The sequence below is a fragment of the Cebus imitator genome, unplaced genomic scaffold, assembly GCF_001604975.1.
Source record: "Cebus imitator isolate Cc_AM_T3 unplaced genomic scaffold, Cebus_imitator-1.0 Scaffold59, whole genome shotgun sequence".
Lineage (NCBI taxonomy): Eukaryota > Metazoa > Chordata > Mammalia > Primates > Cebidae > Cebus > Cebus imitator.
In genome coordinates this window covers 5,761,404-5,774,205 of record NW_016107374.1, presented here as the reverse complement: position 1 = coordinate 5,774,205, position 12,802 = coordinate 5,761,404, and the positions used below count along the sequence as shown (strand labels likewise).

At 48.8% G+C, this 12,802-nt stretch overlaps 1 protein-coding gene across 2 annotated transcripts in view; it reads right to left on the bottom strand.

Annotated features, from left to right (window-relative positions):
• Positions 1–306: 306 nt before the first annotated feature.
• Positions 307–12,802, bottom strand: part of RNFT2 (ring finger protein, transmembrane 2) — a 120,783-nt gene continuing 108,287 nt past the window's right edge. Inside the window, exon 11 of one of the 2 annotated variants that reach the window (XM_017529531.2) lies at positions 307–674. In XM_017529531.2, coding sequence (XP_017385020.1) covers positions 642–674 — 33 coding nt within the window. In that variant the 3' untranslated portion in view covers positions 307–641. Of the gene's footprint in view, positions 675–9,980; positions 10,439–12,802 lie in introns of those variants that run through there. The other variant, XM_017529530.2, reaches the window with a different exon arrangement.

The window sequence follows — 12,802 nt, the reverse complement described above, 5'->3', positions numbered from 1 at the left end:
GGGCTTCAATCACTACACAGTTGTATCCAATCACAGTTCTCTGCTCCTTTAAGGGTGTACGTCCACCATTGTGGTGGGGGCATGCTGACCACCTAGACCCAGGAGAAGATGAAAGGTGAGAGGATCCCTTTTTCAACCCTGACTTGCCTACTGGCTTTTGATGTTTTCCCCTGGAGGATCCAAACTCCGAATGGTTGGCATTTTGGGTGATTTTGATTTCAATGAAGCCACTTTGCTGAGAGAACTGGGGCACCCATTATCTCCTAATAGAGCTTCCCAGCCAAGTCCCTTGTAGATATTCTCCTGTTTTATTAGAGACCATGTATTTATCGAATCCTGGCCTTTTCTTGCACATCATTCATTGGAGTGCACTTCTCGACTGCCCCGATTTTTGACAAGGGGTTGTTTTTAATGCTTGTTTTTATATGAGATTTGACTTCTTGATGGACATTTGTATTAGGAAATTGAAGCATGATATATATGTATATATTGTCTCCACTGTCTCTCCTGTTGCATTACTTGGATTGCATGAGATAGTGGGGTGGTTCTTGTTTTTTAAAAAATATTTCCACAGTGTGCAAAGTGCTGGCAACATCCCTCCCTCTCCCCCAACCCCCCACTTTTCTCTGGCTGCCAAGGAGTCATTGATTTTGATTAGCTTCACTGCAGAGCGTCTGTGAAGAGAGAGAGAAAGGGAGGGAGGCTTTGAAATAAATTTTAAAAAAGACCTCATATCGGGTTTCAGCAGACAGCAGTGTGTGTGCGTGTGTGCGTGCGTGTGTGTGTCTGTGTGTGTGTCCGTACAAGCAGAGGGAGGCCTCTGAGATCATCGTTTAGGTAGCTTGCTGCATAATGAGATGAAGAGACTTTTGCCTCTTCCTTTCTGAGGGTGCTGCTTGCTCTCAGAGAGTGGGGAGAACCTCAGGGACTGGAGCCCCCAGGACTTCAACACTCCGAATGAGATCCAGTCCTTTTTGGAAGCTTCTCACCCCCATCCGATCCCCCACAAACAGATACAATCTCTTCAGATTTGGAGGTCCGTTTCCTATTCTCTTTGTTATTGGTGTAGCTTGAGTCGGAAGTTTCTCTGGGGAGCCCACTAACCCCACTGGCTGCTGTCCATGGTCCTAGGCCGTGCCCATCTCCTAGAGCCCATTTCTTTGTTTTGTTTTTAATTTTCTTTTAAACCGCCTTCATTTGGATACTGGGGACTTCTTTTCCACTTCTTCTTCTTCTTCTCCTTTTTTTGAGACAGAGTCTCACTCTGTCGCCCAGGCTGGAGTGCAGTGGCACGATCTCAGCTCACTGCTACCTTTGCCTCCCAGGTTCAAGCCATTCTCCTGCCTCAGCCTCCCGAGTAGCTGGGATTACAGGCACCTGCCACCATGCCCAGCTAATTTTTTGTATTTTTAGTAGAGATGGGGGTTTCACCATATTGGCCAGGCTGGTTTTTGAACTCCTGGTCTCAAGTGATCCACCTGCCTTGGCCTCCCAAAGTGATGGGATTACAGGTGTGAGCCACTGTGCTCAGCCTCCACTTCTTATTTTGATTCTTGTCTGTTTTGATGGTGAGGGGAAAGGATGATTTAAACAATACTGTCACAGAAAAATGAAACTGTGACTGGTTTTCACAATGTATGTAGCCGATCTCCTGTTCTCCTGTTATGTTTCTGACAGTGATACAATATCGCTCTCCCTTGCTGGGGCGTTAGAGGAGTCCTCTCCCACCCACCTCCTACACAAGTATCTTTTAGGGACACTGGCTCACCATTGTGGACTTTTTGAGTGCCCACCTGGTATTACAAGTTGCATTGACCAGAACACAGATTTTGTTGTTCTGTGTCAATACCCATTTCTTTTCTGAAGGTCAGAAGTTGGTTAGGGTTTGGGGGACTGGCTAGACACTCTGCTTAGTCCCATAGGAGCTGATTGGAAGTTCCATAAGGGGAGGAAATCGATGTCAAAGTGTCACTTTTAAAGCTTAAGCTATAAATTTATTTTTCAAATTTTCATTCATTCATTCATTTAGCATCTATTTATTGAGCATCTATAATGTGCCGGGTTGTAGAATTCCATTGCAGAAGAGACTTGACTTATGGATGGTGGAGGGGCAGTCCTGCATGGAAAACAGATGATGTGAAATATCCCTTTCCAGTCTGGTTCACGATGTTTAACAGATTTGTCAGGTCACCACGGTGACCCCAAGCCTTGCTGGCAGATTGTTACATGGTATTTACTGAGAGCCCTGCTATCTGGTAAAGGCAGTTAAAAAGCCTGCAATCTCATTTCCAGCATGAACAGACTGGTCCTTGCTGCTTTACACAATAATCAAAGCTACCTTTCATGGCGTGCTCGCCACTCCCAAGCACAGGATGACGTGCTTTACACGTCTTCCCCTCTGCGATGCCTCATGCCCACTTTAGCATATAGTATTGTTACCATTCCCATTTTACAGTGGAGGAAGCTGAGGCTCAGAGAGGTTAAGCAGCTTAGCTGAAGGCCACACCACCAGCGAAGTACCTGAGCCAAGATTTGGACTCGAGTCCATGGGACCCCCAAGTTCATGAGCTGACTGCTCTGCTCCACTGGATTCCTTCATGAGGTCATTCCACGGCACTGCTAAATGGAGGGCGAGCACCAGCACCTGGCCCTGCTGACAGCCAGAAGCCTGACTTAGGTCTACTGGAAAAAGTGTCACCTCTGGGGACACTCAAGGACAGGCTGGTTGGTTTCATTGTGGATTTTATGGACTCCTGCCCTACCCCTGTGCTCCTGGTTTCTATTTAATTTGCAAATAGGGCCTGTATGACTTATTTCCTAGGACATGAGAAGCTTTTCTTACCTCCTTCCTACCCTCTTCTCCAACCTGAACTCCCGAGTTCCTTCTCCCCAAGATCTTTTGCACTATAAGCGCCAAGGAGCCTGTGCACATGGCAGGGACGGCTGGAGGGGTATCTGGAGAACCTTGGTGGGGCCTCTGGCCTAGCCAGAGAGGCAATAAGCTTGGGGACGTTCCGTTCTGGGTTCTGACACTGCTGGTTCTGACGTCGTCGTGCTCTTTTGTAAGAGGAATTTCATACCTTGGAGATGCTTTGTACATATTTGTAATGACTTTATTAAAAAATTGGTTGTGCACTTCTAGCCAAAGACATTTGCATTTTCATTTCTTTTGGGAAGGCTGGCTCTCACAGACTCTGGGAGTACCCGGCCACACAACAAGGACAGGATCCCTGCTCCGGCTCCTGCATGTGCCAACGTTCCTTCGGGCAGAAGGCCACACACTTCCTTCCCTCCTCTAACTCCTAAGAACACCCCCTCCCCCGAAGGGAAGGACTGGCCTAAAGAGTGCCCTGGGGTTGGGCAACAGCTTTGGGAAACTTACCCAACAGTTCAAGGTCAGTGCACACAACCATAATTTATGCACGGTATGCCGCAGACAAGCCAATGAACCTGCAAATCGATGTCTCCAACTGTGGACAACTTGGGGTTCTAGTCTCATCCTAAGAATGGGAGGTTGAGTACAGATTTTTTTTTTTTTCCCTGGAGGCAGAGTTTCGCTCTCATTGCTCAGGCTGGATTGCAGTGGTACGATACTGGCTCACTGGAACCTCTGCCTCTTTGGTGCAAGCAATTCTCCTGGCTCAGCCTCCTGAGTAGCTGGGATTATAGGCGTGTGCCATCATGCCCAGTTGGTGTTTGCATTATTAGTAGAGACAGGATTTCACCATGTTGGCCAGGGTGGTCTCGAACTCCTAACCTTAGGTGATCCACTCGCCTTGGGCTCTCAAAGTGTTGGGATTACAGGTGTGAGCCTCTGGGCCCTGCCAAGGTTGCTTTTTTAGATACCAAACCTTCTTTTTTCCTTTGGACACCCAGCCCTGCCCCACTTTCAGTCCATGTGACTTAGAGGGCTGAATCCAGCCTCTCACTACCTCAAGAGCTCAACAGCTGACCCAGGCCTGGCCGGTGCTCCACATCTCACCGGCCATTGGTTTGGGGGCAAACAAATGAGAGTGAGTGGTGGGACTCTGGGTGGAGCTTTTGGGATGCAGACGTTCTCTTTGCTGGGGTTGTTAAGCTGTTAGATATAAGCACAGAACAGCTGCCAGTTACCACCACATGGGTCCAATTGCCTGAAAAACTGTCTCAGAGGAAAACAGAATTGAGGGATGGAGGGCACAATTTTTTTTTTTTTCAGAGATGGGGTCTCACTCTGTCACCCAGGCTGGAGTGCGGTGGCATGGTCTCGGCTCACCGCAACCTCTACCGCCCGTGTTCCAATGATTTTTGTGCTTCAGACTCCCGAGTAGCTGGGATTACAAGTGTGGGCCACCATGTGCCTGGCTAGGTTTTGTGTGTGTGTGTGTGTGTGTGTGTGTGTGTGTGTGTGTGTGTGTTTAGTAGAGAGGGGATTTCTCCATGTTGGTCAGGCTGGTCTTCAACTCTTGACCTCAAGTGATCCACCTCCCTCAGCCTCCCAAAGTGCTGGGATTACAAAGTAAGCCACTGTGCCCAGCCGAGAGACACAATTCTGTATCATCACCGGGAGTCTCTGAATCCAGCTGTACCTGAAGCCCATACAGTTTCATAAACCAAATAAAGTCTTTCTTTTACTTAAGCCATATTTGAATTGGTTTCTTTTTCTTTTTTTGTTTTTTTGAGACAGGGTCTTGCTCTGTCGCTCAATCTGGAATGCAATGGTGTGATCACGGCTCAGTGCAGACTCCACCTCCTGGGCTCAAGTGATCCTCCCACCTTGGCCCTCCAAAATGCTGGGATTACAGGCGTGAGCCACCGCGCTTAGCCTTAACAGCAACCCAAAAGTTCGGCCTGACGGTGTTTTCGTGGCGGATGTCATAATGTTGCCCTGAGAGGCATGTACTGTCACCTTATGCTGTTAATCTACATTTAATTATCTATGATAATATGGTGCCCCGGAAAACCCTTCTTGAATCAGGCTATACATTCCTGGTCCGCACAACCTCTAGTTAGCCCCTGTAGTAGACGCTGTAGGTGCTCCTTGGAGGCCCTTTCTGATCCCTTTGCCAGGTTCGTATCTTGCAGTTTCGTGTGCTTTGCTGGTATCTGAGACCTTCTGAGGCTTGCCCTTAGACACTGGGGCCTCCCTTGGGGAGAATCTGAAGTGCCTGGGAGGTCTTTCCATCAACCCAGTGCCAAGGATTAACTGGTGTGTATTTTGTGGGGCAGGACAAACTCTGAGATGCAACTTACACTCCCAAGCTCCCCGGGGGATCTGGCTAAGACTGGGACTTCGCTGGACCTTGGCTTCTTTCCCTTTCCTGTTCTGTTTCACTCATGATTCCCTTACTGGTTTCTCGTGGGAGCACTTCTGCAATAAATCACATGCACTTGAACAGGATCTGCTTTAGGAGAAACCAGCAAAAGACAACCACCCACTCCGCGAAGGGCTTCTTCTCCTTTGATCTAAAACACTTGGCTTCAAGAGGTGAAAGGAGAGTCAAGACCACAAACCCAAGCTGCATCAACAGATGGCATTTATTGGCTGAAGGGTACTTCGGGAGACATTAGAAACACCAAAGGCAGCTGTTTGTCCCACAGCAAAAGTCCTAAAAGATTCCAGGACCCTTTATTGGCCTCTCCTTCTTCTAATCTCGAGTCTCAGCAGCCTGGATGTCTTCCTAACACTGCACATCATTCTTCTCTTTCGAAACTGATGCACCTGTCATATCTCAGTCCAAAGCTTGTCTTTCTTATTCCCTCACATTCATTATTCTCAAGATCTTGTACATGAAGAGGACCATTTCTAAGGACTTTGTGGAACTTGAGTCAGTGAATCATAAAATATTAAGAGCAGGATACTGTGAACCTGATACTCCATTAATCCTACTCACAACAAATGAGTTGCAGAACAAAGATGCGTAAAAGCGAGTGGCATTGTTCTTTTCCAGAGGGGACTCCTGGCTGCTTTTGCACTGGTATTGGGGAATCCACGCAGCCTGTGTTGGGAAGACTCCTCACCAGGCACTGTTTTCCCTAAGGCAGAAGTTAAATCCCCCCACCCAGAAGAAAACCTCAGATGGGACGTTCCCCCAGAGAGTAGGGCATGCATTCATAAAATCCTAAACTACACCATTGCAGCTGCCCCTGTGAGTCCCCGACATGCTGCATTCTTTACAGTGTTAGAGGCATGGCTCATTATTTGCAGTGTTAAGAGAATTTTATTGTTTTGGTGGCATGGGCATAATTGGAGAAACCACTGGGGTATTCACTAGCAACCTACATTGTTAGTTTCCTTGGTTCCAGCAGGTAATACACTAGGTTCCATCATGCTGGAGATGGCTACAGGGAGGCCAAGTGGCTTTCCAAAGTCATGCAGAGTTTGGAATCAGAATTCCAGGTCTGACTCCCAGCGGACTGTTCTATTTCCTTACACACCTGCACTTTGATCAGCCTTCTCCAGCTCCAATTTCTTGTGCTTCTTTGACAGCATCTGCAGGCGGGATGATCTTTCTGATAAAAGCCAGTTGCAGAAGTTCCCGTCGCTTCCCTTTGGTTCTTCCTCAAGGCAGGGAGAAGAGAGCAGCCGCATCCACCTGGCCCCGTTTCCCATCGCTTCCCCTTCCCACTTGATTATTCAGGCAAGTGGGATTGTAACATCATGGCCATCGCCATAGTAACAGAGCTTGAAAGATGCTACACTGCCCTGGAAGGGACGTCTTGCTGGGTACCAGGAGAGAGCCAGGGATGCCATGCCAAGGGGAAAGTCCTGGACTGGTGGCACACAGGAGTGAATGTCCTGAATCTATGGGGGGGGCAGGGGACATGTTAATACTGGCTGACAGCGAGGTGGCTGCACAGCTCCTCCGTTTCTCCTGGGGCCTGCATGCTCATGTGCTCACTAGCCACACAGATAGCTTTCTCTGTAATGCCATTGGTGCCAGCCTGTTGTGCTGAGTTGACAATAAGAGAACAGAGTTGGGAGAGAATAGGGCAGGCAAGATTCCAGTGGCTTCTGCGTGGTCACCTGTGCCATCTCATCCCAGATTTCAGAGGTGGAAAAGTAGCTCTGTCACAGAGATCACAGAAGCACAGATGGAGACGGTGCTCTGAGCCACCACCCTGGTTGGTGGAAACATCCATAATATGGGTTGTCCTGTTTGCTCTGAAGGCTACCAGAGGGGATGGCAATGTCCCCAGGAGCTGCTGACAGGCCTGAGACTTAAGTGAGGATGATGACAGAATAGAAAGAGGAGGAATGACATAAATATGGGACACCAAGTGGTACCCACATCTGGGCCAAAGCTGGTCTTTCTTTTTTTTTTTTTTAAGACAGAGTCTCACTCACTCTGTCACCCAGGCTGGAGTGCAGTGGTGCGATCTCGGCTCACAGCAACCTCCACGTTCTGGGTTCAAGCAATTCTGCCTCAGCCTCCAGAGTGGCTGGGATTACAGGTGCCTACTACCACACCCAGCAAATTTTTGTATTTTTAGTTGAGACAAGGTTTCACCATGTTGGTCAGGCTGGTCTTGAACTCCTGACCTCAAGTGATCTACTCACCTCGGCCTCCCAAAGTTCTGCAATTACAGGCATGAGGCCCCATGCCTGGCAGAAATGGGAATTTTAAGGGCTACATTTTTCTGTGGACCCAGCCGCAAGTAGATTTCAGGATCTAGCATTCAATGCTTTCAACATAGTTCATATCTAGCTTGCTATGTGCCTGGACCACTCATTCTTAACCAGGATGAGCATTAAAATCACCTCATGTGAATTTATTTATTTATGAGATGGAGTCTCGCTTTGTCACCCAGGCTGGAGTGCAGTGGCACAATCTCAGCTCACTGCAACTTTCGCCTCCCAATTTCAAGCACTTCTTCCTGCCTCAGCCTCCTGAGTAGCTGGGATTACAGGTGCTCACCACCACGCCCGGCTAATTTTTGTATTTTTTAGTAGAGAGGGGGTTTCGCCATGTTGGCGAGGCTGGTCTTGAACTCCTGACCTCAGGTGATCCTCCTGCTTCAGCCTCCCGACGTGCTGGGATTACAGGCATGAGCCACCACGTCCCATCTCTCCTGTGCTTTTAGAAAACCTTGTCTGCTGGACCCCTTGCCTGGAATGTCTGAGGGGCAGATCAGTGTGGCAGTTAAGATTGCAGGCTCTGCTGGGCATAGTGGAGTGTGCCTGGAGTTGCAGCTACTCGGGAGGCTGAGGTGGGAGGATCGCTTGAGCCTAGGAGATTGAATCTGTAATAAAAAAATTTTTTAAATGTGGGTTCTGAAGCTGTACCAGGCCTCTGTTGGAAACTCGGCCCACATGTGCTAGCTGGGTGATTCTGGGAGAGTTATCACACCAAGGTGTGTGCCCCTATTTCCTCATCTGTAAAATGGGGGACCCAACATACCTCCCTCATCACAAGACTGTTGTGAGGATGACAGCATGTAATCCAAGCAGGGGGCCGGATGCGGTGCCTGCCGTGCACCAAGTGTTTGGGACATTACGTTACTACAGGTATATGGTGGGGACCAACATCTGTAGTGTGAAAATACTTCGGGCCGGGCGTGGTGGCTCACGCCTGTAATCCCAGCACTTTGAGAGGCTGAAGCAGGTGGATTGCCTGAGGTCAGGAGTTTGAGGCCAGACTGGTCAATGTGACAAAACCCCGTCTCTACTAAAAATACAAAAAAAATTACCCAGGTGTGGTGGCCCGCGCCTGTTGTCCCAGCTACTTGAGAGGCTGAGGCAGGAGAATCACTTGAACTGGGGAGGCAGAGGTTGCAGTGAGCTAAGATCGTGCCACTGCACTCCAGCCTGGGTGATTGAGCAAGACTGTCTCACAATAATAACCAAAAAAAAAAAAGAAAAAAGAAAGAAAGAAAATACTTCCCAGGGTTCACAGGGATTCTAATCCACAGCCTGGGCTGTCTGGGAGGCAGTGATCTCCAGGTTCCTCCCCAGCCTGTAGTATCAAGTACAAGGTACTAGGTTAAAATAATCAACCAGTGGACTGGGCACAGTGACTCACACCTGTAATCCCAGCACACAACACTTTAGGAGGCCAGGGCAGGAGGATCGCTTGAGCCCAGGAGTTCGAGACCACCCTGGACAACATAATAAGATCTCACCTTTACTTAAAAAAAAAAAAACAAAAAACATTGGCCAGGCCTGGTGGCATGCACCGGTAGTCCCAGCTACTTGGGAGGCTGAAGTGGGAGGATCGCTTGAGTCCAGGAGCTCAAGGTTGCAGTGAGCTGTGATTGCACCAGTGTACTCCAGCCTGGGTGAAGACCCAGACCCTGTTTCAAAAAAAAAAAGAAAAGAAAAAAAATGAGGCAGGGTGTGGTGGCTCATACCTGTAATTCAGCACTTAGCGAGCCTGAAGTGAGCCGATCATTTGAGGTCAGGAATTGGAGACCAGCCTGGCCAATATGGTGAACCCTCCTCTCTACTAAAAAGTACAAAAATTAGCCAAGTGTGGTGGTGGGCGCCTGTAATCCCAGCTACTTGGGAGGCTGAGGCAGGAGAATTGCGTGAATCTAGGAGGCAGAAGTTGTAGTGACTTGAGATTGTGCCACTGCATTCTAGCCTGGAAAGAGAGAGAAAGAAAGAAAGAAAGAAAGAGAGAAGGAGGGAAGGAAGGAAGGAAAGAAGGAAAGAAAGGGTGGGAGGGAGAGGGAAGAAGGGAGGGAGGGAAAAAGAAAGAAAGAAAAGAAGAAAGGAAGGAAGGAAGGATGAAAGAAAGAAGAAAGAGAAAAAAAGGAAAGAGAGGAAGAAGAGAAAGAAAATAAAGGAAAGGAAGGAAGGAAAGGAAGGAAGGAAGAGAGGGACAGAAGGGAGTGAGGGAAAAAGAAAGAGAAAGAAAGGAAAGAAGGAAGGAAGAAAAAGAGAAAAGAGAAAAAGGAAGAAAGAAAGAGAAGAAAGGAAAGGAAGGGAGAAAGGGAGGGAGGGAGAGAGGAACGGAGGGAGGGAGAGAGAAAGGGAGGCAGGGAGGGAGGAAGGGAGAAAGGGAGGGAGGGAGGGAGGAAATATCCAGCAAGTGGGAACTTCATGTATTGGCAGGTCCTTGACGAGCGAAGGAAGACGCACGGAGTCTGAGTTAGGAAGACGTCCCCTTTTGCAGGGGAAGGAGGCACGCGCTACATCACAGAATGAGAGAGGAAGGTGAAGGTCAGAAGGACAAGACAGGGCCGGGGCTTTGGGGTCAGTGGTGGTGGAGGGAAGAGGCAGGATGTGAACGCTTGAGGCCTGTTTTCCAGGAAGCCCGCGCAGGGCTGGGTCCGGGCATGCTGAGCCTCGGCGTCCTTCCGGGTGTCGTCGGTGTTCGTCCTAGTACACCTGAAAGTGTGCGGACGTGGCGCCATCCTTCCAGCAGCGCAGGGTGTCCACGGTGACCGAGCGGCAGAGCGGGCAGGTGCGCTCGCGGTCCAGCCACAGGCAGAGGCACTCCTCACAGAACACGTGCTGCGGGGACAGCAACCAGCAGGACCAGGACGCTTTACTGCGCGTCCGCCTGGGTCCCGGGAGCAGGCAATGCTCAGGGGACAAAGCAGACAACCCCTGCCCTGGGGCGCCTGCACTCGGTGGAGGAGACAGCGCGACTCTAAAATACCGAGTATATCAGTAGGAAGCACCAAGATGAAACAGCAGGGGAGGGGCCGAGCGCCTGGCTCAGGCCTGTACTCCCAGCACTTTGGTAGGCTGAGGCGGGTGGATCACCTAGGGGCAAGAGTTCAAGACCAGCCTGGCCAACATGGTGAAACCCCCTCTCTACAAAAAAATACAAAAATTAGCCGGGTGTGGTGGTGGACGCCTGCAGTCCCAGTTACTTGGGAGGCTGAGGCAGGAGAATCGCTTGAGCCTGGAGGCAGAGGTTGCAGTGAGCTGAGATCGTGCCACTGCAGGTGGGGATGCTAAGGAAAACTTCACTGAGATACCGACATTTGGGTAAAACTTGCAGGTGGGTGAGGAGTGAGCCCCGATGAGATCTCGGGGCTCACTCCTCACCCCCCTGCTGCACTCCTGGTAGCAGGAACAGTATGTGCAAAGGCCCTGAGGCTGCAATGTGCCTGACGTGCGGGAGGAACAGCAAGGACAGGGTAGCCAAGCTGGCCTTGGGGGGTGGATGGGAGAGGGAGATGAGGTCACAGAAGTGCTGGGGGGTGAGCGGTGCAGATGGGGTAGGGCCTTGTGGGCCACTGTGAGGTCTTAGGTTCTTATTCTGAGAGAAGTAAGGGGCCATGGTAGGGCTTGGAGCAGAGGAGTGAACTGATATGATTTGCAGTTTAAAATGATCCTTCTGCCTTCCGGGTTGAGAATAGAATGCAAGGATCAAGAGAACGGCTGGTGACTATTGCTGCGATAAACAGGTACACGCACACATATGTTCACTGCAGCACTATCTGCAATAGCAAAGACATGGAATCAACCCAAATGCTCATCAATGATAGACTGGGGAAAGAAAATGTGGTACACATACACCATGGAATACTATGCAGCCACAAAAAGGAATGAGATCATGTCCTTTGCAGGGACATGGATGGAGCTGGAAGGTATTACCCTCAGCAAACTAACACAGGAACAGAAAACCAAACATTGCATGTTCTCACTCATAAGTCAGAGCTGAACAATGAGAACACATAGATACAGGGAGAGGAACATCACACACTGGGGCCTGTTGGGGGGCAGGGGGAGGGAGAGCATCAGGATAAAGGGCTAATGCATGTGGGGCTTAATACCTAGGTAATGGGTGGGTAGGTGCAATAAACCACTATGGCACATGTCTACCTATATAGCAAGACTGTATGTCCTGCACATGCATCCTGGAACTTAAAATTAAATTAATTTAAAGAGAGGGGAAGAGAGAGAGAGAGAGAGAGAGAAAGGCAGGGAGATTGGAGAGACCAATGGGTTCCTCCATTCTCTGGCTGTATAACTTGGACAAATAACACAACCGCTCTATGCCTCAGTTTCCCCATCTGTAAAATGGGGATAGAACCCACTCATTGGAAGATTAATTAACATGTTAAAAATACTTAGAAAGGACAACCAGATGCAGCACATGAGTCTTGACTGGATCCCAGGTGCGGCAAAAAAATCCCAGCTATAAAGGACACTTTGAAGGCAACTGGAGAAATCTGAATATGTACCATATCTTAAATAATATTTTATGTTAATTTAAAATTTCCTGGGTGGCCAGGCATGGTGACTCACACTTATAATCCTAGCACTTTGGGAGGCTCAGGGAGGGGGATCACCTGAGGTCAGGAGTTCGAGACCAACCTGGCCAACATGGTGAAACCCCGTCTTACTAAAAATACAAAAATTAGCCAGGCATGGTAGCACATGCCTGTAGACCCAGCTATTTGGGAGGCTGAGGCAGGAGAATCGCTTGAACCCAGGAGGCAGAGGTTGCAGTGAGCTGAGATCATGCCACTGCATACAACCTGGGTGACAGAATGAGCTAGACTGTCTCAAAAAAAAAAAAAAAATTCCTGGGCATGGTAGTGGAATTGTGGTTATCTGAGAGTATGTCCTTGTTCCTGGGAGATGCACACTGAAGTATTTAGGGATGAAGAATCTAAATGTCTACCACTTACTCTTAACCAGTTTAGGGAAAAAAAAAATTGATGTCAAAAAAAAGGACAAATGTAAAATGTTAATAATCAGGAAATCTGGTGAAGAATAGGAGTTTCATGCAACTTTTCCATTGGTTTGAAATTTTTCAAAATGAAATGTTTGAGGAAGATGATAATATAAAAATCTAAACAAAATGTTTTTTGAAAAGCAAAACCATAAAAAAGAAGCTGGGCACAGTGGCTCACGCCT